The 27,131-nt window shown below is 38.6% G+C and overlaps 1 protein-coding gene across 1 annotated transcript in view; it reads right to left on the bottom strand.

Annotated features, from left to right (window-relative positions):
- GADL1 (glutamate decarboxylase like 1) overlaps positions 1-27,131 on the bottom strand; it is a 76,813-nt gene that overhangs the window by 31,599 nt on the left and 18,083 nt on the right. Inside the window, exons 7-12 of the mRNA XM_082044489.1 lie at positions 19,293-19,372; positions 19,124-19,178; positions 15,657-15,773; positions 9,989-10,053; positions 9,649-9,730; positions 2,232-2,431 (exon numbers count right to left, since the gene is read on the bottom strand). Coding sequence (XP_081900615.1) covers positions 2,232-2,431; positions 9,649-9,730; positions 9,989-10,053; positions 15,657-15,773; positions 19,124-19,178; positions 19,293-19,372 — 599 coding nt within the window. The remainder of the gene's footprint in view (positions 1-2,231; positions 2,432-9,648; positions 9,731-9,988; positions 10,054-15,656; positions 15,774-19,123; positions 19,179-19,292; positions 19,373-27,131) is intronic.

The following is a 27,131-nucleotide window of genomic DNA, read 5'->3' as shown; positions in this document are numbered from 1 at the left end:
CTTCGCAACATCAAAGTGAAACCTACTGCAACAGATCTGGGGAAAGGCTGCACATCTGTTGAGTAGTTAGGAAAGCTGGCATTGTGCCCAGTAAACCTGATGTCTCAGCTGCAAAGTGCCCGTGTCCATGCAAACTCAATATAGCAATGCAGCAACTGTAAAGAACACACTTCATCAGATAATGATGAAGAATTAAATTTCTTCTTAAAGGGGAAGTAAAAAAAAAACAGAGAGAGACAACCCAGTCACTCGTTAGAAGTGCTACCAGCTGAATACTAACATTCAAAGAAAATACCGATCCCAGAAAGGTCATTAATCACTATACTCTCAGTCAAATGACCTTGGCCAGTGACCTTGATAAGGCTGAATTCTCTTACTGATAGTGGAATGAATTACTTACTCTGTATAGACACAGAACAGTACAATGCTTCGGAAAAAAAAAGCAAGGTGCAATTTAACCAGAAGATATTAAGGAACATTTAACCAGCCAAATATTGAATGGCTTTAAATAAACTGGCTACAGCTCATTTGGAATTTTCTGGTTTTGCTTCTTTCTTTTTTATTTTTTTCCTCTTCTAATCCATTCTGGGTTTAGGTCATGTGTATTGTAACCTTTTCTTTAAGTGACTTCATTAAAGTGAGTCTAGTCCTTTAATTTTCACTGGAGTAAACATTCAAATATTTTTCAACTAAGTAGTTCATATAAAAAATAAAATGGCAATATGATATGGATGGCTGTTTTTCAAAATTAATGATTTGACTTATGGCAGTGTGTGGCTAGCCCAGGAATTGGTGAAGTTTTAATTGTGGTTTATCTTGTATAAGTTCTGAACAAATATGATACTTCAAGTGAATTGTTTTTAATGGGACATCTTATTTCAATACTATTTCTTCTATCGGAAGATGAAACAAAGTGCGTATGGAAGTTTCTTCCCAGAAACAGAGACATCACCATTACCTTTGAAATGCTTTCTAGCAAGAATTTTGCACAAGACCAAAAACTTATTAAAATTGAACAGGGCCGAGAAAGGGAAGACTGCAAGAAAAAAGCACTTCAGTCCCTAACAAAACATACTGTGAGCATCAAAAAGTTCAGCAAACTCGTGGAGAAAAATCAGTAAGTATCTCAGAACAATACGCATGCATATACCTCTACTACATCCTAACATTAACAGTGTGTCCTCATACAAATTCCCCCACATCACCAGCTTTCTAATGGTGAACAGAAGTTAACAGAAAAATAACTGATTCATGTCTTGCTAGACACAGCTCAGAGCCTGGCACACTGGGCTGCTTTTACATTAACACCAGAACACACAGTTATGAGTTAGAAGAGGGTTTATCGGTAAACCTGTTCTATGTCTGGTTCAGATAATATAAGTCTAAAACAATGTATTAGAAGGGGGGTGGTTAGTAGATCGAGAGAGGTCCTCCTTCCCCTCTACTCCACCCTGGTGAGACCACATCTGGAATATTGTGTCCCGTTCTGGGCCCCTCAGTTCAAGAACGACAGGGAACTGCTGGAGAGGGTCCAGCGTAGGGCAACAAAGATGATTAAGGGAGTGGAGCACCTCCCTTATGAAGAAAGGCTGAGGGAGCTGGGTCTCTTTAGTTTGGAGAAGAGGAGACTAAGGGGGGACCTTATTAATGTTTATAAATATATAAAGGGTGAGTGCCATGGGGATGGAGCCAGGCTCTTCTCGGTGGCAAACAATGATAGGACAAGGGGTAATGGGATCAAGCTGGAACACAAGAGGTTCCACTTAAATTTGAGAAGAAACTTCTTCTCAGTAAGGGTGACAGAGCACTGGAACAGGCTGCCCAGGGAAGTGGTGGAGTCTCCTTCTCTGGAGACATTCAAAACCCGCCTGGACATGTTCCTGTGCGACCTCACCTAGGTGTTCCTGCTCCAGCAGGGGGATTGGACTAGATGATCTTTTGAGGTCCCTTCCAATCCCAAACATACTGTGATACTGTGATACTGTGATAGTCTGATTTGGACTTGTATGTTTATCAACATCTATGCTTATTGCTAAAAGTAATAACTACTATTAAATATTGTAGCAACTGTAATAACTCGATTATTGCTATTGGTTCCTCCTATTATACATAAACAAAAGGAGAGGGGAAAAAACTAACAATGTAATCTGTTCCAGGATACAGAGCATCAGTAATACCAACACATCAGTCAATTAGACAGACTAGACACATTCAAAATTGCAAATCAGTACCTAGCCAAAGCCAGTGCCCTGTTGACTCTCTCCTCGAGGCCTGTGGTTCCCAAAGCTTTCCACATCAGCCAGAATTTGAAGGCATCCGGACGCCTGCTGCACTGAATGGACTTGTCACCAGTGTCATAGCTGACATCATAGAACTTGTCCTGCTGGAACAAGTATGCCGCCTTGGCAGAGTAACATTTCTTCAGGAGGTCCTGTTGGAAACACAATAGAGACTTAGACTGTTGATAAGCATTTTCAAACCTTTTCATCTTCAAATGCCAAAGCCTTATTTTTTTTTTTTCCATGTCTGACACAGATATGTGGGAAACTATTAAAAGCTTACAGTGCAGTTTTAAGAACTCTGGATGAACCTAAGCCAAATGAAGTCAGCACTGACAAGGAAACTTCTTTTTAATTATAATCTTCATAATGTCACCAAGGAGTTGCAATTTGAAGGGGAATTCTGACTCGGATTTCAAGAAACCATGGGAGAGGGTACCACAGAAACAGTCACCCAAAGACATACATGAGTGGGAAAGAGGGAGGAGAAGGAGAGGCCCATGTCCACTGCTCCAGTCTATAGATTGGAAGAATAGCCCCTGAGGAGCTTCCTATGTGTTCAAATAGCTCAATCTATGCCCTCTTTGCCAAATGAAGAACTTTATATACAGTACAGTTAGATGCAGGTAGGGAAGATTTTAGCCCCAATAAATAAATGTTTAGCCCTTATCAGAAAATAAAGTCACTGAGGATTTCTCATAGGCTATCTGACTGTTTGAATGGAAACACCAGAAGGACATTAGTACAGTCACAATTTTTGTTTCTTTTCACAGTTCAGACAATTTTAACATTTGAAAATAAACCTCAGAAGAGGTAGTTTAGCATACCCTAATTATGTTTTTTTAATGACATTGTTTTTATTCAGCAATCTCCAGCTTCTGAGGGGCTGCCTGGGCAGAGAAGAGCAGCAGAAAACAGACAAAGATAAATGAGTAATGTGGCAAGTTCCAGAAAAGAACAAAGCTGGGAAACAGAAAGCACAGAGGCTCTTATAGGTTTAAAGATGGCAGGGGAAGAGAAGAGGCATAGGACTGGCCATTGGTTGAAGAATGAAATAATGAAGTATAGTCTGTAATACCATGAAGCAGAGAGCAGGCCTGGCAGAAAGCAGGTTACAAGAGCAGAGATGAAGGTGGCCCTACAAGTAGCCCAGGAGACAGGAAAGGTTGTAAAATTGTCACTGGTATTAAAAGTCTATAAGAAAAATAAACCACAATCTATAAGACAATACTAGAACAGAAATTCTAGTAAAAACATGAGGGTAAAAATGAGGGTAAAACATGGCTACAGCATCTGATTCAAATCTGCAAACATGTATTTAAGTGATAGTTGAATGAGAAATCTGCTATGCAGAACAGATCAAGGAATAGAACTGGACAGCATAACAGAAGTTGCTGAACAGTATCTCAAAGAGCACAACTCATTTTACAATTCAACATCACTCTTCCATTTGAACCAACTGAAAAAGAATTTCACATTTCATCCTTTTCTCTGCATCTGCTGCAAGTCTGATTTTAAAATGGCAGACAGTGTCTGACATAATTTTTAACCAAACTGTCGTATTCCCATAACAGAGATACAATTCTTGAGCTATGTTTCTATACACTACTAACAACTTTGAACTGGTAATAGAGAAAAAAAGGTCAAGACAAAAAAAATCCAAAGGAGAAATAATCCACTGTCCTACACAGAATAAGTCTCTCTTTCTTTCCTAACCTTTTCAACTTGTTCCATCAAGACTAAAAACAAACCAAACAAACAAAAAACCCTGCTCATCTATTCGTAGAGCACAAAAGGAGAACACCACCAAAGGTTTCTCCACAACCTCTGTACGGGTTTGACAATCCCATTTTAATATCGCTGGTTTGCAAAAAGGACAGCAAATTCAATCAGAGCTCCTTAGCCACAGGACCAGCACATTCAGCCTTGTGAAAAGACAGTTTAAGTGATAGCTTGGGGAAAAAAAAAGGGGGGGGCAGCTGCTGTTCTCCCTTTGCAGCCATTGGAGTGATAATATGCTGCTGCAGCACACAGTAGCCATAGCTGGAAAGCTAATGCTGGGTGCAGTTTTTGCAGTATATAAGATTCTCACAACTACTTTCCAACTTTATCAGATAAAGAAAGGCAGGAAGATTACATTAGAAATGAAAGAAGACATTAGAAGCCAAAGAAAAGACAAGCACTGAAGCATCCATCCTTTACAGCTTTTCTACGGCTCTGTTCTCTGGCTACTCGATGCACAACAGGAACAGGAGTCTGTCAAGTCATTGTGGCTTATTCATGCCTTGATTTGCAGTGGAAATGCAAGTTTACTAGATGTGGTATTAAAACAAAAAAAGAAAGAAAGAAAAAAAAAAAGAAAAAAGCAGCAACATCCATTAACTGCTTTGTCTCTTGCTTTAAAATTTTGCACAGTGTTTCTGCAGTGAATGTATAGTACGGTTGATCAATGTGCGACTATCTTCTGCCTTATCAGAATGTTATACAGCTGCACAATGGAGGACATCACAGGATATTAGTTCCCTTCATGCCTGCTGTCTGAGACATAATATCCTTTGTTTGTCACAATAAACCTAAACTCATTTGGTAATATTACAGAAAAACTGAGGAGTTCACTTAAGATCCCAGTACAGCTGCAGAGTTTTGTGGTTTAAAAACAAATGCTCTGGAGTGAAAATGCAAAAAGGACAAATAGTTCAATATATCTGACTGAACTCAAATTCCTCGAAACATATTTCACTTAACAAAATAAAAAACACCAAAACCCAAAAAACAAACAAATAAACAAAACAAAACACACAAAAAAACTCACAATGACAAAAACAACAACAACAACAAAAAAAGCAAACAAACAAACCAACCACAAAACCTCTCCTGCTGCACCTGAAGCTGACAAGACATGCTGGCTTGTTGATCCTTTTCCATGTGGTTATCTTACTAATAATGCAACACGCTCAAGAAATCCTACTGAAGATATTGCCCACTGTCAATCTCCAGGGGCAAGCACAGTGACATTCTCTGGCTCACCACTACAGCAGACAGGAGAGGAAACAGAAATCATGCTTCTGTGAGAAAGAAAGAAAGAAATATGCCAGAGCAATACAAGAAGCAAGGTGGAGAAGAAAGAGAGTGGAAAAGGGACATCACAGAATAGAGTTTGGGCAGGGAGGACAACAGAAGAGGAAAAAAGTCCAAGAGAAATTTTATGCTCCTCAATTGCTGCTGTCTCAAAAGTAATAGACTCAGACATGCTGAAGACATAAAAAGTCATCTCAGTTATCCTAGATAAATGATGGAAAAGTATAAGAAAAATATTCTAGGTCCCAAGAAGACCCCAACGATTTTCCACACAGTAACTGAGCGGCTTCATCTGTTCAGAAGAATTGCAAAAATTTCATTAGAACTGCCCCATGACTTCAACATCTTTTATCATTCTACCCTTCATACAGAGACCAATGGTAGTGCTCTACCTTATACTGAGGCAGTTAAAGTTTAGAAAATGGAAATACTATTTTCATGGAGGCCTCAGTCTGCTGTGAAGTATCAAATAGCCTTTGGTTTTAATGAAGTATATGGGTAGTTGCTGTGTGTTCTAATTAATGGCAAATAAATGAATAATTATTGATACTGAAATCAACATATAAGAGCTCCAGTTTCATAATTCAATATATTTTCCTCATTGAACATACCTACAGCAAGCCTTCTGATCTCTTCCCATTTCCACTGCTAGTTAAAAGTTAATTTCAATTTCATTAACAAAACATCTTTTTCCCCAAGACAAACATCTTCCTCATTTACCTCCTCTGAAGCAATACGGACAACCTCTTGAATAACATATTTGAAAATTCCCAACAGCAGTGCAGTGCAAAAGGCCACCCCTGTAATTCACTTCAAAATGTGAGAAGGAGCTCTCAGTTGCACTAAATGCAAGCAGAAAGCAACAGGAGCTGCCCTGGAAAGGAATCAGGGAAGTAGCTATCTTTGGGATAAATACTTTGTCATATCTGCTAATGATGAGGAAGAGATGACACTGCAGATGGCTATCATGATCACCTCAGTCAATTCTATTCTGTGCTAAACTGGGTTTTCATTAGCTACATTCTTTGAGAATTTATTTTTAACTAATAAATGAAAATTCTGCTCATTACCTAAAATTGATTGCTAATTACCTAATCTAGTGCTACTCTCTAATGAGTCACAGAACTTTGGCATTGTTGATGAACATTAGTTCTCTATTTATATTGTGATAATATTCACATTTATATGCATTAGAGCAGGGACAAATTGGAGTAGCTCTGTGGTCTTAAGGGAGTATGTACAACCTAAGACTGATTGATAGAATTTTAAGAACATATAAGAACAAAGTTGACTTGCTAATGTTTTGGGAATATCGGTCCATCTAGCTTTGTACAGTCACTGCAATTCGCATCACAGCCATATCAGTGTTTTCTGAGTAAGTCTACTTTATTACAGACGTGATAAAAGTTACTCAGCATACGGCAGTGAAAAAGGGAAAGGTGTGCATTGAGTGCTTCAAGCACTCAAGATCTGCTGTCATTGATCTGAGCTTTTACAGAGGATTAACCAATCTCTTTTTCCCTTTGGTGAAAATGCTTCTCCCTTCTAATCAAGTCAAACATGTATTTCTCTTTTCTTTCTCTACCTTCTTTGGAATTAATTTCAATTTTATTTCACTAAGGATGGAAGATACCCTTATCAGCATTTCACTGCAGTTCATACCTTTTTAAAAAAAAATCTGTACAGGAAAATATTTAAATACAATGTTTTATTCTAATAATCTAGCTGCAATGTCTTAAGCCTATTAATGTTGTTAAACTACATAGCTTTATTGATCTATGTGGCAAAAAAAAAAAGAAACAAAACCAGCCACTATTATTTTTGCTAATGGGAAATTAGGGTGTTGCCACTACACAGAAATGTGCTGATTCCTTCTAAAGATTATCTTTACATACATAAAGTAAAATACAAAGCTTGGGCTTGTAAAACAATCTATACCAAAAAAAAAAAAAAAAAATTAAAAAAGAGAGAGAGAGAAAGAAAAACTGAAGGGGATTATCCATGCACTTTCAATTGCTTAACCCTAATCCTGAGGTAGTCCACAGTTTCCAACTGGACCTCAAAGGAAATGGGAAGACAGGCTAACAAAACTTGCTTAATCAGACCTTCAAAGGGAGGTAGGGCTTGATTCATAAATTGGACCTAAGATCTATGTTTAACAATTTGCTGCTCTGATTTATTGCAGAATTCACTCACTTCAGAAACTACCTGAGATTCCTTGAACATTCATTAGCAGAGCCATGTGTGCCAAACTCTTCCAACTCCCACTAATGGGAATATTCCCACTGAAGGAATAATATTAATGTATAAATGTGTGTGTGCTTCATCCACAGCCATAGGTACTTATGTAATTTAGGAGCAGTGGAACAAGTTCCACAGTGAGAGATCAATACACATACTCTTCCATTCAGTTACTGGTATGAAAATAGCATTTTTAATGGGGAAACTGGATTGAGCTGCTCATTCTGGTATGGAAAGGATCAAAGTGAAGAAAGGCCTTTCTGTCAAAGCATCTTAAATATGCATTTGATCTTTTTTTCTTAAGAATTTATATTCTAACACTTTCAAAAAGCTAATAAAGTATTCAAATTTGTATGTGCGTCTGTTTGCATATAAAGACTGTACTGGCACATACACAAAACATCTAAGTGCCAATTTTCCAGGAATTAAACACAGACTTAAACACCCTCGCCTCCTCATGCAGAAAAAAACCTACTTTGCAGAACGTGTTTCATTGTACAACAGGAGCTGATTGTATGATCAGTAATAATTGTGTTTTCACCCCTCAGTGGCCTGGGATTCAGCTCTACATGTATTTCCAGCACAGCATTGCCTAGCTGTGATTAGAAGTGGAATAGGATTGCTCTATCAGACCTTACACGGCATGGAGGAGGATACAGAAAGGTTGCCAGAGCCCTGAAGTTGGAACAGTGTTTGTAAAGTGATTCTAAATGCCAGGGTAGCTAGCATATTTCATTCTTTTCTATTTCTTTCCTCTTTCTTCCTGAGAAATTTCCACTATGCAGCCCAAGTAGTCTAATCATTACCTGGGGCTATATCTATGTACTGGGCCTAATTAGTTAAAAATACAGCACCGAATTCTTCCCAAGCCTGCAATTAAAACACCACATTAATCTTAGTCAATAACTTCATCTGCTTGTTTTTCATCCTGGAATAAATATGAAGTGATGGACAGTTAGTCCTGAAGTCTAATCCTCTTTAATCCCACAGACTCTAGTCTAAGGAAACGAGGATCCATACTTCTCCTTGCTGTTCTGCCATGTCTTGCCCCTGGCTTGGGCCAATCAGCTCCAAGAGAGCGCTGATTAGCATCTATGCTCTTTGGTCCTCATCAGTTCTTACTACCAGGAGTTAGCAACCAATTACCTGGACAGCTAACCACTACCAACCGAATAGAAACTATCAGCTGTTTTGACAGAGATTTATAAACCATGGCCACAAAATTGTGATGTAAACCTCAGGGGCATTTACAACCTATGATGTATGAGCTAAAGCTCACCCCTGATGATGGAAAATGGGCATAAGTTTTAGCAGGGCTGAGTTTGATATGGGGCTTGAAACAATAAATGTCTTACTGGTTTCTTTGTTAAGACAGCAGAATTCCACAAAGATATAAGGAGGAACTTTAACCACCTTGATGACTCATCTCATTTTTGTGGCACTTAAGATCATAGCTCTGTTGCTTGCTTGCTAGATCTTTTAATTAGTCATGGCTTTTGGAAAACCCAAATCACCCTGGTGAAGAGGAAGAACAGGCAGAATGAGGAACGACAGCTCGGCACCTGCATGTGCTCTGACCCATATCCCTCTCCTTTCCTATTCTGGTGCACACATACAGGGGGACACAAGGAGTAGCTCTGGCTACGTTAAACAGAGATGCAGTACTGCTGCAGTCCCAATGGATGACAGCTATTCTGAGGACTTTGATGAGCTCGGTGTTTAAGTGCTGCAGACCCAGGTGCCAAAATACTCAATTCTGAATGCAAATCATGTACAGAAGTATACTAGCAAGGGCAACAGCTGCAAAGTTTGACCACTGGTGAGTATGGTGACTTGGATCAGATTGGCCCTGCTCTCTTATTCACCCTTTATTAATTTTGTGGTGAAATTCAAAATATCATTCAACCTTTGTACTGCAGTGTAGTAAGACTGACTCACTGTTTTTTTCTAATTATTTCCACTTCCACATTACAGCAATGACAGTCTACTGCATTAAAAAAAAAAAAAAAAAAAAAAAAAAAAAAAAAAAAAAAAGGGCAGGAGGACTTACAGAGTTGTCTTTCACCAGAAGAGCACAGCACTGGATTCCTGCCAACAGCATTTTATGAGGATTCCAGGCAACAGAATCAGCCCTGCGAAATTTATAAAAGAAAGTGAGGTGAAAATTGCACCTACAATCATGGGTACTAGAGATTCAAAAGTGGCCAAACACAATCCAAGCAGACAAATCAAGTTTCCCCTTCCTCCCCTCCCCCGCCACATTTCTGTAGGTTCAGAAATAATTAATAATAATGTGTGTTTTGGAAAATGCAGCTCTCATGGAGGCCAACAGGCCACACAATTTCCATCTCAGTCCCTGGTAAATGTTCCCATGAACTAAACTGACTTACCTGTGGATGCCGTGAAGAAGTCTGCAATGCTTCCTTGATATCAAAGCCGAGCCACCCCAAGAAGCCTGTTGGAACATTTATAGACCCAAGACAATATTATTTGTTTAAAGCTCTTTTGGTAATTCTTCAACTAATGATTTCTGAAAATGTTTTATCTCATCTGAAATTTAGTTTACTACACAGTCAGTGGTCTAAGTTTTGCCTTTAGTATCAACTACTGAAATAAAGAAGGTGGCCTGGACTATGTATAAAATAGAAAAGCTGATGGTTCGTGCCACTATGTGAACCACAACTTCCATTGTCCCTTCTGTGTCAGCAAGGGCATGAACTGACGTGTGCTTGCATAACCAGACCCATTCCTGATACTGAATTAGAAGTGTTTCCTTTCATCCAGCCTAAACCTAAGCAGTGAGAGAAGGAAGCCCCACTTAGCATATCTTCCTCCTGCTAGTTGTTTCCTTTCTGAGGCATACACAAGTGAAACAGTAGACATGTCATATGGTGCATCTGAGATATTTTTATTAAATATGAAAAAAAAATTTTTTCAATGTTCATGCAAGCAGAATCCACTGAAATACTCTGTGAAATAAGCAAAGCTCCTCAGAGACACACAGAAGGCATCAGTCCACCAAACACACCTGGACTCAACTTAAAAAGAGAAGAGATAAATTTGGGGCTAATAAAGAAGACACTGATGTGAAGATTCCTGATCTAAACATGGAAAACACATGCTTGTTTGGCTTTTGCTCTTTTTTTGTTTTCCCCTGAAACAAACAGATACAATAGCTGATCTGTGAATTTAACATCAGTATTTGCTTCATAGGGCATACATTAGGAATAAGATCTGCTGTCTCCAAGAGACAGGAATGGTAAAGACTCACAAGGGAAATGAAAGGTTAGTAGTTTGTCTTAACACATCATTCTCATTAATGCAGTACATTAATACACCACATCATATTTTATGTTGTCATGTTCACAACAGCCTTGCTGAGGAAAGGGCTGCTGCTCAGTTTACAGGTGGGATCTAAGGTAAGAAGTGATTTGTCTCAAACTTCACAGTAATTCTGTGGTAGAGCCATGACTTGAAACTGGATTTCTCCAGCTAGCCCAAATTAGCCATGTTATGGGAAGACAATCAAACTGATCCTCCTATTCATAGACATATTTTCCTCTTCTCATTCTGACTCAATAAAGTCAAAACAGTCACTCAGTTATTCTCTGATTTTCATAATTCATAAGTAACCCATTGAAATATTAATATAATAAATCTCTAAAAAAATTTGCATCCGAAGGTGTCTGTATTTGAAAAAAAAAGTCGACACTTTCGCACTCTCTCTGATAAACAAGACTAGAAAGGCCCTCAAGAGGTAATCTCAACAGTGTGCCACCCTGAAAGGCAAGATCAGCCATACTCATTTCTGTCAAACACTTGTCTTTTCTAGAGATTATTAGTCGATGAACACACCCAGCTTGCGCTTAGCATCAAAGTGAAAAATAAGGTACAGAAGTCATCAGCAATTGCTGCCTGTGCAGCACAATTGGCACTACTTTCTGCCTTTGTTTTAAAAACCAGTGCTGGAGATCTGAAAGAAAGGAATGAGAGTACTGGAGGTCCAGGCATCTCCACCACCTTTCAGTCTCTCCTTGAGTCACAATACTAGAAGACAAACTTGCGCTACATGTTTCTTCACCCAGTTCAAAGACCAACCACTTCTGGATGCAGGGCTGGCACAAAAGAAAAAAAAAAAAAAAAAAAGGAAAAAGAGAAGGCACCTAAGAAGATACAGAATCACTGGTTTATCTCTGGTTTTCTCTGTTTTTAAAGACTTCTAATGGTTGAGGCTGCACAACTTAACCACTTCAGTTGTGTTAAACAATAATAAGGATTTAAAATGTCAGTCCTAGATGGTGTTACCTGTTGTCATATCTGCTGTGGTCAGGGCAACAGATTATTCCTTTTCTTTTTTGCAGCAGCTTTTAAAGCAGCTATAGAGTATGATGTATGGTCTGTTTGCCTTTTCTAGTTTAAACAACATCAGTGCTTTCAGTCTTTCCTTATGGGTCATAATTTTTGGGTATGGCTCTGTTCATCCTCACTGCTCTACTTTTTTCTAATCTTTCTCCTGTAGATCCTTAACCTTCTTGAAATGAAACTTTTTATTTGGACACAATCCAGATAAACCAGATGGAGCACCAAGCAGAAAGCAACAATTATTTTATGCATCTTCTTTACTCAAGTCTGAAAGACATTTAACCCTATTTGAAAATGCTTACAATCACTGATTTGTGGAGTACTGCAAACCCCAGATCTTCTTCTGAAGATCTACTCTCTAGCCAACAATCCCCAGCCTGTGTTTATGCTGTTGATTATTAGAGCTTAAACTTAGAGCACCATCTTTATTAAACTGTGGCCTACTTTTTCCACTTTTTTCTCTGCACTGTCAAGAGCTCTTTGATTTCTAATCCTGTCCTCCCACTGCCTCCTGCAGTTTTATGTCATCTTCACATTTAGTCAGCGTATTCTCTTTCATCCAAGTTATTAATTGAAATACCCAGATAATTTCTAACCTAGAATGGACCTTTGTGGAAACCTACTCAAAATTTTCTCCCCTTTCAGCAGTGAGCTACTGGTAACTGCTCTCTGGGTATGATTTTCCAGCCAGGTTTTTACTTAGTGCCACAGCTGCAGCTTGGCAACATTCCTCTGGCTTTCAGATGAGATATTGTCAAGATGCAATAAAGTTAACTGCTTGTCCTCTGTTCATGAGAATAGAGAAGGAAGGCAGATTGGTTGCATTATACTAGATTGACACATTTTGTTTATGACAAATCCAGCTTAGAGCAATGCAGGGTAGCTCAAAACACAAAGATTGTTATCAAAACTCTGTCCTAAGCAATGTAGTTGGTAACTACCTATGAGAAAATGCCTGGGTTTTATATGCAACAAACCACTTACAGCTGAAAAATGAGAATCATAGTGTTCACAGTGTGATTAAACTATCTACCTATGCACAGGCTAATAGGCCAAACCTGATTTTCTGTACTGATAGGAAAAATACATAGGAAAACAAAAAGTCAAAGTAAGGACCAGCAAGAAAGAAACACCCATATGTAGTATTTGAAGCTACATGAACACATGACATATATAAGTGCTGGAGCTTGTGTGCATAGTGATGATGCAAAACAAGTCATTAAGAAAAGCATCACAGATGTATGATAAAATGTAATAAGAAACTTAAATGTGTGTATGAATACTGTAATGTGCACAAAATAAACCTGGTTATAGTCTCCACACTTCTGCTGTTGAATGCCCTGACTGCTGAGGCAGGTCGGGTTTAGTAGTATTATCTTCTTAAACATTTTTTTTCCTTAACTCCCTCTTCCTCTTTAGATTTGTCTCCATGTGAGAGCTCATCTACTATTTCTGACTTTATTTACATTTATCTTCCTGAAGCCCACTGATTTTATGTTGAAGTTCTCCCTTTTGCCCTTCCTAAGAATCATGAGCTGTATCATTTTATATTTAATGAAAAGAGTCTCCCTAAGGCAAACATCAGTTCTGGGGATCAGAAAATATTCTGAAATGAGATACATCAGTGTAAATCTGAAAATAACACCACTGACTTTCCACTGATATTCCTATAAACAGCTCTTGAGTCCATTTGTAGTAGATTATCCTGATTCCCATCAATGATACGCAAAAAGTCCTAAATTAGACAGGACTTTGCCTGGTTTTTAATCTTTGTTTTAATTGTTCTCTATCTTTTATTCCTCCAAAGTTACAGCAGGCCCAAACAGCAGTACTCACTTGCTGTAACTCAGAATGCATAACATGTAAATCACTCAACAAGAAACAAGGCATTTCAGAGGAATGTAGATCCTCAAATCTTTCAAAAATATTATACTCTTGCCTCTAAGGCTAGGAGGAGGTAGGCTTGCTTAAAAACAAATTAAAAAATCCAACTCTTCACCATGTTTCTTGTAGACTATTTCTGAATGGCAGATGCCTGGTCTTACTGTACATTTTCATGTATTATCCTAATAAACCTATTTCTAACAGTGCTATGAGTGAAAAAAGGTCACATTGTGAATTACAGTCTGCTCATTTTATCATAGCACATTTGTATATGATGTATGCTTGATGTCACCTATGTGGAAAGCTTTCAGTCTTTTTCCCATACTCTATTCTGATATAAATACAACTAGAAAATAAAAACAAAAAATAAAGAAACAACCTTCCACAAAACTCTTCATAGAGGGTGGAAGACGGAAAAAACACCAATAGAACCCCTGAGAACCACTGAGAGTTTTATCACATGAGTCACATCTTAACAGAACAATTGGTCTTCCAGACCATAAACCCAATTTATTACTAGACATTTGTCCTTCCACTGGGAATCAATTAATATCTGACAACTACAGTCACTGTTCAAACAGAAAATTAACTTTAAGATATTCACTGACATTTTTCCCTTAGCTTAACATGAGGCACAATTAGAAGAATGTTAAGTCATTACGAAGCGCTATCAACTGCCTATGAAGTATATACTTAGAATATGGCCCAGGCTCATCCCAACTTATTTTAGTTATTCAGCTACAGGCATTGTGTTAGGAAACTCCACATTGTCCTCTTACAGCCATTGGAGATGGCTCCAGCCATGTCTATTCAACACACCTAAGATCCAACACAGATTCTGCTGAAAATCATCTGGATCGTTCTCACCAGCACACAGCCATGAGGATGCTTTGCAGACACTTTGAATACTAGGGCTAAATTCTGCATCTTTGCCTCCAAATCAATAAGAAAACACTTTTGACTCACATATACAGAAACTTTATTAATGTCTATGAGACATTTATTTGAAACACACATTGCTCTCTATGTGATTTTTCTTTAGCCACTCAACATTAAAAAAAAACTTCAAAAATTTAGAGCAGGTCTAAAAAATCTCCATTGCTCCAGGTTCTCTCATTGCTCCATGGCTTTTAATCTAGCCTTTCTGGATTGTGGCATTACAATTATAAAGAGAATGCATTTTTAGAAAATATGAAGAGACTTATTTTTAGAGAAATACATTTACAGCTAACTCTTTCAGGTGATAAAAAGGTTCAATGATCACTCCAAAAAGGTTCCTGAATGGATTTTAATAGCCAAATCTAAAATTATTAAGAAATTAGAAAAGAAAAATTTCTGAAGAACTGAGGAAAATGTAAGATCTAGAGGGAATTCAAATGTGTAAATATGAAACAGAATAATTTATGACTAGCTGAGTCAGAAATATACCTTTATTTTAACCTGTATGAACCACACACCACAATTCTAACATGCCCATTCTCCAATAGAATGTAGAAAGAATCTGGGGTTGTATTTGCATATAATCACCCTTGAAGCATTTTTAAAAGGTAGCAAGTAGAAGAAATTGATTTTTAAATAATTTTGAAATATAACCTGACAATAGCTTTGACTGCTTGTCACAACCAAATTATTTTTCTCTGTTACATATGCTGAAAAACAGCAAATCAGAATGTATTTCTGTTCTCTATGCGGAAAAAAAAAAAAAAAACTATTAGACCCCAACTTACTTCTACAAAGGAACATCAACAGTCAAAGAAAAATAGCAATTATAAAAAAAAAAGCTAAACAAAACTATACAGTATCCAAACTCACATCAACATGAAACCAGAGGCCATGCTTTTCGCAGATATCAGCAATTTTATCCAGAGGATCAAATGCTCCCAGCACTGTAGTGCCTGCTGTAGCACAGACAAGAAATGGTGCTGACCCCTGCAATAGGATTGAAAACAAGAAATTGTCACTTGCACTGCTCATTTCCTTCAGTATCTCTGCAGAACTAAAGTATAAAAAGGTCTAGGAATGCAGGACAGAGATGTGACAGTCTACATTTCAGTTTCCCAGCAGAAGTTACTGCATTTGAAAGTGCTGACTCTCTTTTTTTCATTCCTTTCCATTTACAGTTAACACCATCCCAGGGCAGACTTCAGACTGTTTTGACAGATGCTAGTCTTGTCAAGATCAAAACATACCAGATATTTGACATCTCTCTTTATACACTGATTTTAATTTCTCAGTCTTCCACATTTTATTACCATATCCGCTGCCATTCTGCTGAATAAAATAAAGCTGCTGGCTCAGCCATCAGGCTACCCATGCAAGGAAGGGCTCATGCCTCTAGGGGTTCCACCTGCCCTGTCTCTACAATGCCCCTATTCTCTGCCTGCTGAAGAGGAACCTTCAGTTAGGGAACATGTTTTGCCTCAGGCAGCGCTGGCACTGCAGGTACAGCACTGGGACAGCCATCACTAGGTGACCCCAAAGCCTGGTCTACAGCAAAGCACTGTTCTCTTGCTCCTACTCCAGTCTAGAAAAAAGGGAGGGCTATAGATGGTAACTGAATGTCAGGAGGGACACCACTGGAAATCTCAGGTGGTTTTAAGGTGGGGTAAGGAAAAATATTTTCAGGTTGCAGTCTCAGTCAACCATTCCAAGCCACCCACTTCAGTTTCAGTAGCTTTGCTCATTGCTTTCCCATGCAACTGATGCCAGGGTTGCAATTAAAACAGCAGACTAGGTCATGTATACCTGCTGGCACCTACCCTTGCAGATGTACGTGCCTGTGCCTACTTAGGAGCAGAAAATGAAACAGTGAAAAGAATTGGTGGAGCTTGAAACAACTTCATGACATTGAGGGTATCAGCCCTAGCAATGACTATGAAGCCTCACTTGCTGGTAAATACATGCTGAAGAACCTTCTCCACATGTTTCAGTATCTAGCTCACTGCATGACAATGCAGTTACTGAATAATCTGGAATCCCTGGAGTCTATTTGCAATGAATTAAATCTCTCACATGATGTAAGTCTCTCTGCTGATGTAACTCAATGTAGCTTCACTGAAATCAGACATGAGCTGAAAAATCAAACTACACAAGTCTTTTATGTATCTTCAGCTGAAATCTGATCTCTCTTTTTTTTTAAATAAAAGGTGTTGTCACTTTTAAACATCTGCTACAGAGGCAGACAGGCTTGATTCACATTTACGCTCTGACAGTTTTATACTTCTTTAACAGTATAGAGGACTATTAAAATGGTACAGAATTATGATTTATTTGTATTTTTAAATTTCTTTACAAATTGCTAACGCAGTGAAAAGTAACCTTTGAATGAATTTAAATTAATCCCATATATTGACAAAGAACTACCAGGCTATAATTCACTCTTCGGTCATTCATTCCTACTACAAACTTCCACAAAAGTTGATTAAACTTACAAACCAGCCTGAAGCTCAAGTACAAAACACTTGCAAGTGAGGCAAAGATATATCTGTTGCACCTAGTTTCTATTAACATTCTCACCAATTTTCTCCCACAACTACAAAGTCAAAGGTCCCCCAGCAGCCAGGAGGCAACAAGACTGAATATGAGGACAAGTCTAGAATCTCTACAAATTCCAAATATCGTTACCATTACATTTTTGCCACAAAGAAAGGAATTAAATTTTTATTCTCCTTGACAATGTAGTTAAAAAAATCCTCCTGATGAAATTATTTATAAAGAGGCTTAAGATTCTTCCTATTCACAGTTGGTGATCATTTTGTGCTCCTATCACTAGTAAATACATCCTCTGTTGTTTAGAGTCGTCAGAATATTTACTGTAATTCACTGAAGTGTCCTTCTGTAAAAGTTGTAAAGTAGCACTTTTTCAAGGACAGACACACTTACTGAAGCTCTGATGAAATGAAAACCTTCCAATGCACATGTAACTTAAATTAAAATGAAATAGTGTTTTCCTGTAAGCAGAGCATTTTAAATTGCAGAGCACCATGCTGAGGCTGACCTCTTTTAAAATCATAAATGCCAGAGGATTTATTTCAAATAAGAATTAAATTTATTATTACATCAACAAACAAGAACTCTATTTTTGCAAGAGCAAAAAGCTCATTCTCCTGTCAACCTGCTTCCTCTTGCTCCATTTTATTTCAGTCCTTCCCTCACCCCAGCTTGCTCCAATGAGCAAAGTACAGGTTTTGTCTTCAACAGACAATGCAAAGTACAGAGAGAGAGAGGCAAACAAGAGAGTTTGCTAGGTCATTAGGGCCGCCATGTATCACTAGTTATTCTGCCTAGCATTAAACTCATAGAAGAGACAGTCATTTGGCAGAAGATGTATCTAAATCAGATCTTAGTGAAAGCTGTTTGTGGCCATGACAGTGCATGACAGGACAGCACTGCCTTGGTTTTTCTGTCAGCCACAAAAGTAGGTTTCCCAAGGCAGGATTCCATGGTAGGCATCACCCACACTATGGACATTGCACTAGCTGCTTGGGATTCACAGATTGTGGAGTAAAGGCAAAGCTCTGAATGCTACTGCTCTGATGAATAAACTGGAAGTGAGATATAAGGTGAGTTAACCAAGCCAAAAGAAGATGCTCAGTGCCTTAGAATTCACATTCAGTCCTCCAAACGCTGTATAATTAATTATGTTGCCTATAATAAATGCTGTCTTACAGATTGTGGGAAAGTATGTTGAAGCTGTCCAAATACACACTTCAGTACATTTCCAAGTGCTGGCCTTTGACTTTCTACTTGGTAAAGTCCTTGGGGGAAAAGGGATGGAATCTCTGCACTATAATACTAGAAAGGAACAAATTTTAACATTTGTAGTTTGTGTGATAGTTTTAGAGGCTCAGTCACGTGTTACACTTCTTGCTCGCTGGAAAGGACACAGCAATAGCTGCTGCAATTTAATGAAAAACCTACAGTTTTCATTTACCATTTGAGAAAAACAAATACTGCATCCATTTGAAAAAAGGATCAATGGCAAAAGAAATCCTAGCAGAAATGTGCTAAATACTTCAGAGCAGTGCTGTACTCAGGACTTTCATTAGCAGTAAACACCCTGCGGAATTTCTCTCCCTCGTAAGACTGTAGCACTTAGAAGTCTTGGCTTGTTACACAACTTTCTGGCAGATTGCACCTGTAAGAAAGACACTTGTACATTAACTGCCCTATTTTTAAGATTTCACTCACTCTTAGCTTTCCTACCTTTCACTCAGACACAAGCACACAGTCTGTACACACTCCTCCTTTCTCCTTCATGCTCTCTCTCCCCCTCTCACCTCTTTCCTGGCCCGTTGGACTTGTTTCTCCAGTTCCTCAGGTATCATCTTACCTCTAAGGGACACAGATTTAAAACTTTTTCAGTTACATTCAAGTAGGTTGGTTATGTACAGCACTACTGCATTTTAAAAAGACTCAGAGACAACACCATGGCTTTTACTTGCTTACCTTTCATCTGTTTTGATGAAGTAAACATTCTCTGTACCAATACCCAGGAAGGCAGCAGCCTTCTTCATGGAGTAATGGCACTGTAAATGAAAGGGGCATGAAAAAAGTGAGATTAATTTAAAAAAAAAAAAATAATAATCGTTAGCATAACCAACAGTGACACTGAAATTAATTTAATAGCAGCTAACAGTCATCACAACTCTATATCCTAACATAAAAAGCAAAATGAAAAGATACACAACACCAAGGCCATCTTGTATTTGATAATTAATGACACACACTGAAAGCTAGGGAAAATAAGACAAAAAAAGATGTGCACTGTTTTTAAAATATGTGCTGAAAAAATAAAAACCTCTATTCTCTATGATTTTTTTTTAAAGCTGGTTTCCTGGTTTTGTTAAAAACAAGACCAGATTCTCTTTTAGTGAATTTTCCATTCAGCTAAGTTCTTTTAAGTACCTGCACTTTCCTGAATTTGGCTGCTTGCTTTTGCAGACAGTAGCTGACAACATAGCAATGGAATGCAAAATACTGATAAAATGTACGTCTTGTAAGTGAAGAGAGGCATATTTGCAAGGAAGGGTGAACTGAACAGGTAACTAAAACTGACCAAGTATACCATCCACATCATAACACCATATAAAAGTGAGAGATCATGAGAGTCTCACTCTCTTTGACTATGGCTGGCATCTGGAGAGGACCCTGCCTGCCATCCCTGCAATCTGAAGCCCAGTGACAGACCCTGCATCCCCGAATCCAGTTCCAGTTTGCTGCAGAATCCAACCCAGGACTTCCGGGCACCTACCCTATTTACAAATATATGAAGGGTGAGTGTCACTAGGATGGAGCCAGGCTCTTCTCGGTGACAACCAATGATAGGACAAGGGGTAATGGGTACAAATTGGAACACAAGAGGCTCCACTTCAATTTGAGAAGGAACTTCTTCTCAGTGAGGGTGACAGAACACTGGAACAGGCTGCCCAGGGAGGTTGTGGAGTCTCCTACTCTGGAGACATTCAAAACCCGCCTGGACACATTCCTGTGTAACCTCATCTAGGTGTTCCTGCTCCAGCAGGGGGATTGGACTAGATGATCTTTTGAGATGCCTTCCAATCCCTGACATTCTGTGATTCTGTGATTTCTGTTGCCTTTCCTTAGTGGGGAGGGGAGGGTGCTAAGGAGGAAGAGAAAAGGGAGGGGAGTAACACAGTTTATTGTTGCCCTGCATTAAACAGTAACAACTGGTTCTGCATTACAATGAAAAACATGAAAAACAGAAATTTTGAAATGTCATCAAGGAGGAACTATGGTTTCAAAATGTTTTAATAGAACTGAGTCAGAAGTATTGATGAGTGTAAGAGTTAGGAAACACATGCGAAAAAATGTCCAAAGGCCATTGAACTCAGTCTAGAAGCAACCTATAAGGTCTGAAAGTCCAAAAGCACCACTCCTTGGAAACTGGACCCCTAATTAAGATGTATCTTGTGAGATATCTAAAGCCTCTTCCACTTTGTGATTTTTCTATATGCTTTCTCTACACATCAGCTGTTGTCCACTGCCAGAGACAAGATCCTGTGCCAAACTGACCCTTGGCTTGATTCCGCAATTCTGTTCATACGATCAAGGAACTCAAGTCCCAAGACTTACCCAAGCCTTTAAATGTGGCACAATTGGGACTTCCAAGGTTTTCAAAGCCCTGTTTCTACAAAAGGACCTGAAAATCTTGGTGTTTAGATACGAAGGTTGTTCACACGAATGTGGCTCTTAGAAGTCATTAGGAAAACAAGCAGACTTTAGACAGGACTCAGCTCATCTTCAAAAGTTAGTATGGATTTTGCAAAAGGTTCCAGTTTGGACTAGTCTGCATCTTTCAGAAAATGAAGTTACTATTTCAATTAAAAAAAAAAATTAGCTAGGTCTCAGAGATGCATCTTTGAATGCAGCCCACTTCTTACTTCACAGCAAATGAGAAGCATTAGCGTATGAAATGCATGAAGCGAGTGTAAAAGAGGCCCCTTCACCTCCTCTAAGGATGTTAGAAATTGATGTCTCTTCAATCAGAATGTGGTAAAATGGCTCCAGTGAGAACGATACTCAAGCCTACAGTCCACTCCGTACTTTTTACAAGCTTTTTCCTGTTAAACAAATATTCAAGGTATATTTTACCATATTTCCAACATTCACCTCTACTGTGGACACTGTTATTCCAGCATAACAACATTTTGTCTTATTCCAGAATAAAAGTATAGTAATCTCTGCTTAATGTGCCTCCAAGATTAGCCTGCAAATTCAAGATACAGTAGCCTTCTTAATCTGAAGATATTTTAAAATGTCAAAACCAGTCTGAATAACCTGCAGCATGCCAAATGCCTACCCACTCACAGAAATGGAGTCAGTTTTGAGAGTATGCAGCATCTCATACAACTACATAGTTCTTCTCAGAATCAAGATCATCCAAGCCTTGGATTATCACTGCTCTTCTCAAGAAAAAAAAAACAAAATTGCCTATTTTTCACATTATTACTGAAGAGTTAAAATAACGCATACTCCAGCAACCGTGAAGATGTCTACAATTGCTACTTTTCATACAGGAGGTGAAGCCAGGTGGTTAATTAATTCCATTTTCTTCCAGAGAGTTCACACAAACGCAGTTACTGCGGAACATAATTATGAAAAATGTACAACATTTTAATGTGTGGGTATGAATGTATTAAGGGTATTAAAGTCTGTCACGCTTATTTTGATGAGATGGATCATCTCAACGGGCTCTTTTTCTTTTTAACAAAAAGGTTTCCCCCACCATCACCCATTTTTTAAATAAAGGTATAAAAGGACGGTACCTGATACTATCAGGTAGTTTTAAGAAAACTTAATTTTGTAACATGACACATCCACAAAGCCTTTAGGGCTCATTCACTTAGACTGTTACAAGAATAATAACATACATAGGTGGATAATTAGTCTTATATTACATCAAATTACATCAATAATGGTAATAATGATTGTAAAGTGTCTGTGCGTTGTTCCGTAGAAGTTTGGAGATGTTTTCAACTGATTAGTGAATCACTTAAAATACAAGTTGCCTCCATCACTGACCTCTATCCATTAGGTCCAAATGAAAGGTATGAATCACCAGGAATAATCAGATTGCTCCAAATTGAGAAAGCAGTAGACCTGTAAATTCAGTATACTAGTAGACAGGCAATCACTAAAACATGTATTTTATTACTAAAAAAATGCTATAGGAGATTGGGACAAAGACAAAAAGAGGCTTGAGTACCTGGGAGATTATACCAAAGAGCAGAGAGAAAGAGAAGAACAAAGGGAATACCAAAACAAAACAAGCTGCAAAATACATTATTCCTCGCCTCCACAGATACTTCTAAGCTTCTTGGAAAATTTTATCATGTCTTCAGCAGGATAGAAAAGGGACAAGACTTATCACAGTATCACAGTATTACAGTATGTTTGGGATTGGAAGGGACCTCAAAAGATCATCTAGTCCAATTCCCCTGCCAGAGCAGGAACGCCTAGGTGAGGTTGCACAGGAACATGTCCAGGCGGGTTTTGAATGTCTCCAGAGTAGGAGACTCCACAACCTCCCTGGGCAGCCTGTTCCAGTGCTCTGTCACCCTCAAGTTTCTTCTCAAATTTAAGTGGAACCTCTTGTGTTCCAGCTTGACCCCATTACCCCTTGTCCTATCATTGTTTGCCAACGAGAAGAGCCTGGCTCCATCCTCGTGGCACTCACCCTTTATATATTTATAAACATTAATAAGGTCACCCCTCAGTCTCCTCTTCTCCAAACTAAAGAGACCCAGCTCCCTCAGCCTTTCTTTATAAGGGAGGTGCTCCACTCCCTTAATCATCTTTGTTGCCCTACGCTGGACTCTCTCCAGCAGTTCCCTGTCCTTCTTGAACTGAGGGGCCCAGAACTGGACACAATATTCCAGATGGGGTTCACCAGGGCGGAGTAGAGGGGAAGGAGGACCTCTCTCGATCTACTAACCACCCCCCTTCTAATATACCTCAGGATGCCATTGGCCTTCCTGGCCACAAGGGCACATTGCTGGCTCATGGTCATCCTGTTGTCCACCAGGACCCCCAGGTCCCTTTCCCCTACACTGCTCTCTAATATGCAATTTCCCAACCTATACTGGAACCTGGGGTTGTTCCTGCCCAGATGCAGGACTCTACACTTGCCCTTGTTAAATTTCATCAGGTTATTCCCCGCCCAACTCTCCAGCCTGTCCAGGTCTCGTTGGATGGCAGCACAGCCTTCTGGCGTGTCAGCCACTCCTCCCAGCTTAGTGACATCAGCAAAATTGCTGACAGTACACTCTATTCCCTCGTCCAAACCGTTAATGAATATATTGAATAATATTGGCCCCAGTACTGGCCCCCGAGGCACTCCACTAGATACTGGCCTCCAAATAGACTCGGCACCATTGACTACCACTCTCTGGCTTCTCTCCTTAAGCCAGTTTGCAACCCACCTCACTACTCTATTGTCTAGACCAGACCTCCTCAACTTAGCTGTGAGGATGCTGTGGGAGACTGTGTCAAAGGCTTTACTGAAGTCAAGGTAGACCACATCCACCGCTCTGCCATCATCTGTCCACCTTGTTACATTCTCATAAAAGGCTATGAGGTTGGTCAAACATGACCTACCCTTGGTAAAGCCATGCTGACTGCCCCTAATGACCCTCTTATCCTTGATATGCCTTGAGATGGCACCAAGGATAAGCTGTTCCATTACTTTCCCAGGGACAGAGGTGAGGCTGACTGGTCTATAATTACCCGGGTCCTCCTTCTTGCCCTTTTTGAAGACTGGAGTGACATTTGCTTTCCTCCAATCCTCAGGCACCTCTCCTGTTTCCCAAGACTTGGCAAAGATGATGGAGAGCGGTCCAGCAATGACTTCAGCCAGCTCCCTCAGCACCCGCAGACGCATCCCATCTGGACCCATGGATTTATGGATGTCCAGACTATTTAATTACTCCATAACCCAGTCCTCATCAACTAAAGCAAACTCCTCCATCGACCTGGCTTCATCCAGGGTCTCAGGGGTACAGGGGAATATGATTTGATTTTTTTTAAAAAAGAGAAAAAAGTATTTCAGTTATACTGATTGAAAACGTACAAGAATTTCTTTTCCTGCTATCATTACTGGAAGTCATTATGCTAAATTACACTGCATCATTTGAAGAAAAAAATACACCAGAGAACATTTAGCAGCTCCAGTCACAGTGTCAACTAATTCACTTGTTCAAAGTGCCTTTTCAAAAAAGAGAAACAAATATCCAGATAAAATGTATTAGTTGTATCTAGGTTATATGTGTAATTTTATACAATAATTTTAAATACTTTGAGTTCAGATTATTCTTGCCATGTCTTTTGCAGTTTTGTTTTTTTGGACACATTATTAAATCTGTAGACATTTGTAGTAAGAAATTAATGCCTTTGAGCACAAGATCAAATTGGAACAGTGCATTTAAGATGTGCTACTGTATTATTTTAACTATAGCTAGACATAGTTTTCATTTCCTAATAACATTTGCAAAGACAAGGTACTTTCCACCTGTGCTCATTAAAACAAAAGATAAATTTGTATCTTCTTCATTTTGAAAAGGTTCCTAGAAACATGATTGCATAAAGCTATTACATTATTATGAGATTGTTTTATCGCTCATTTTTGTCTGTTGTAATTTCAACAAGGGACAAGACGGTGAGTTAATGTTGTGTTCTCTCACTTTATTACTTTCATGATCAAGTTGCACTGGGGAGGAATTTAGTTTCATTGCATCTAAAAAACTGCTCATATCAGCATGCACATTTCAACTTCAGACATCCTCTTCTACCCCCAGTTACCTCAGATTTAGCAGATTTCTACCCTTCAGATCAATGCAATATATTCTTGGGTCAGAATAAAGTTCAGATGGGACTCAAACAGCAAAAAGTGATGAAAAGGTGGGCTGACATCTATAACTACAACTGTATTCAGCTCCTACAGAGCCACAAATCATGTATGAAGAAAGTGGGATATAACAATTTGTCTGCTATTGCTGCTGTCTCGAGAGGAATCTCTCTGCAATGGTTCAGCAAGATAACTATGGAGTAGTAGTATAAACAGTGTTTATTGTGTATTACCATAATTTTATGCAGGCAAGCATTTTACTTGCAGGAACAAGGAGGGTTTTTTTATTTCTGAAGGCCAAACAGGGCACGTGAGCACCTTGGATGAGCCTTGCATTAAACATGGATCCTCATGTTACCCAAGAACATACAAAAAGTACATAGCCCCAGTTCTCATAAAATTAAACCACTGACAAGACTGTGCATGCCCCTTCTCTACAGCAAGGCAACACTTTCATTCTGCCAAGTGCCAAACTAAAACTTTGGGACTTGGCAACTCAAGGCAAAAATAATTTCATTTGAAAGCAGCGTTGAAGCCAAACCCTAGAATGACACAAGTGCCTCAAGCAGCCACGTGCATTGACTCTCTATCAATACTCTCGGTTCATTACAGCCTCATGGCTTCTCCATGCCAACACTGTTTGTCTGATTCACTTTGAAGATAAACACAGGCTGTTAACTTTCTCCAGGATCTTTTTTTTTAATCATTTGCTTTTCCAGGGAGGGAAGGGAAGGAAGGGAGGGAAGGGAGGGAAGGGCACAAAATGCTAAATAAAAGGCAACTCAAAATAAAACAAATAATAAAAAATTAAGAGTGTGTGACACAAGCACTTACATATTTGTCTTCAGTGTGGGCCATTTAATAAATAAATTCTCAATACAACATCAATACAACATATCTGAACCAAATTTGCAAAAGGTAACATAAATTGGACTTAGCACAGGTGGATCTAAAATAAGGATATATAAATATGCACATCGCCTCCCCCATAACCATGAATAAACACTAGAGATCTTAGACAATAGCCACAATAACTACTAAAAGTGGCAGTTCTACAGCAAGTGATTACTGAATACTAAAGACAACGTGGTTTTGTGAATCAAGCAAAGTGTCAGAGATCAAGAGTATTCTCTTACAAATAATTTACCAACTTTCCTGATCAGTTCTATGTTTTATGGGTTGGGTCTTTCTGGTGAAGCAAACACATCAAAATAAATTTACTCTGGGGGTCAAATACATTTCTTTTGTCATGAAATTAAATGTTTGTTTGTTTAGAGTACAAGAGGATATATTTTAGTTAAATCTTGCACCAAAATAAAATGTTACTTGATGATAAAAATTCTATGTGCGTCACTTCAAAAGCATTCACGGAACATATTTCAACCTAATTTTTTCATTCTTAGCTATTTTTAAGATGTGATGTGATAGATTAAGTATGAGCTGGCATGTCATTTCATATACACACTTTTCAGAAAGAAAAAAACTAAAAATGTTTTGCCTGGGAAAAATAAATCCCTTTATTTAGGACATTTCAATCCAGTTCCAAAATACAGGTGCTGTCTTGGACAACTTATGCAATGCCTGTATCCCTCAGGCCTCTTCAAAATAGCCCTCTTGTCTATTTACACTGCAAACTGTTTGGAGTGTAAACTTAAGAGCTAAAATTATTCCAGTAACTATATAAACCATAGTACAACAAGATTCTTACTTCCACTGCAGCCTTTATATGGTGGAATCAGAATTAATAACAACTCTGTTCTAACCAAATGATAAACCCTTAAAATTAGAGGGACAGATGAGAGAAAAAAATGCCTCAAAAATATTGCTTCAGAATAAATGTACAAATAAAACTCAGTTTCCCTCAGGCAGTCTGGACAGATATTATACAAAAACTTTAACACTAACCACATATTTTCAACTAT

This window comes from Streptopelia decaocto (genome assembly GCF_964273445.1).
Source record: "Streptopelia decaocto genome assembly, chromosome: 2".
NCBI lineage: Eukaryota > Metazoa > Chordata > Aves > Columbiformes > Columbidae > Streptopelia > Streptopelia decaocto.
The sequence above is the reverse complement of the archived record's forward strand: the minus strand, read 5'-3'. Positions and strand labels throughout refer to the sequence as shown.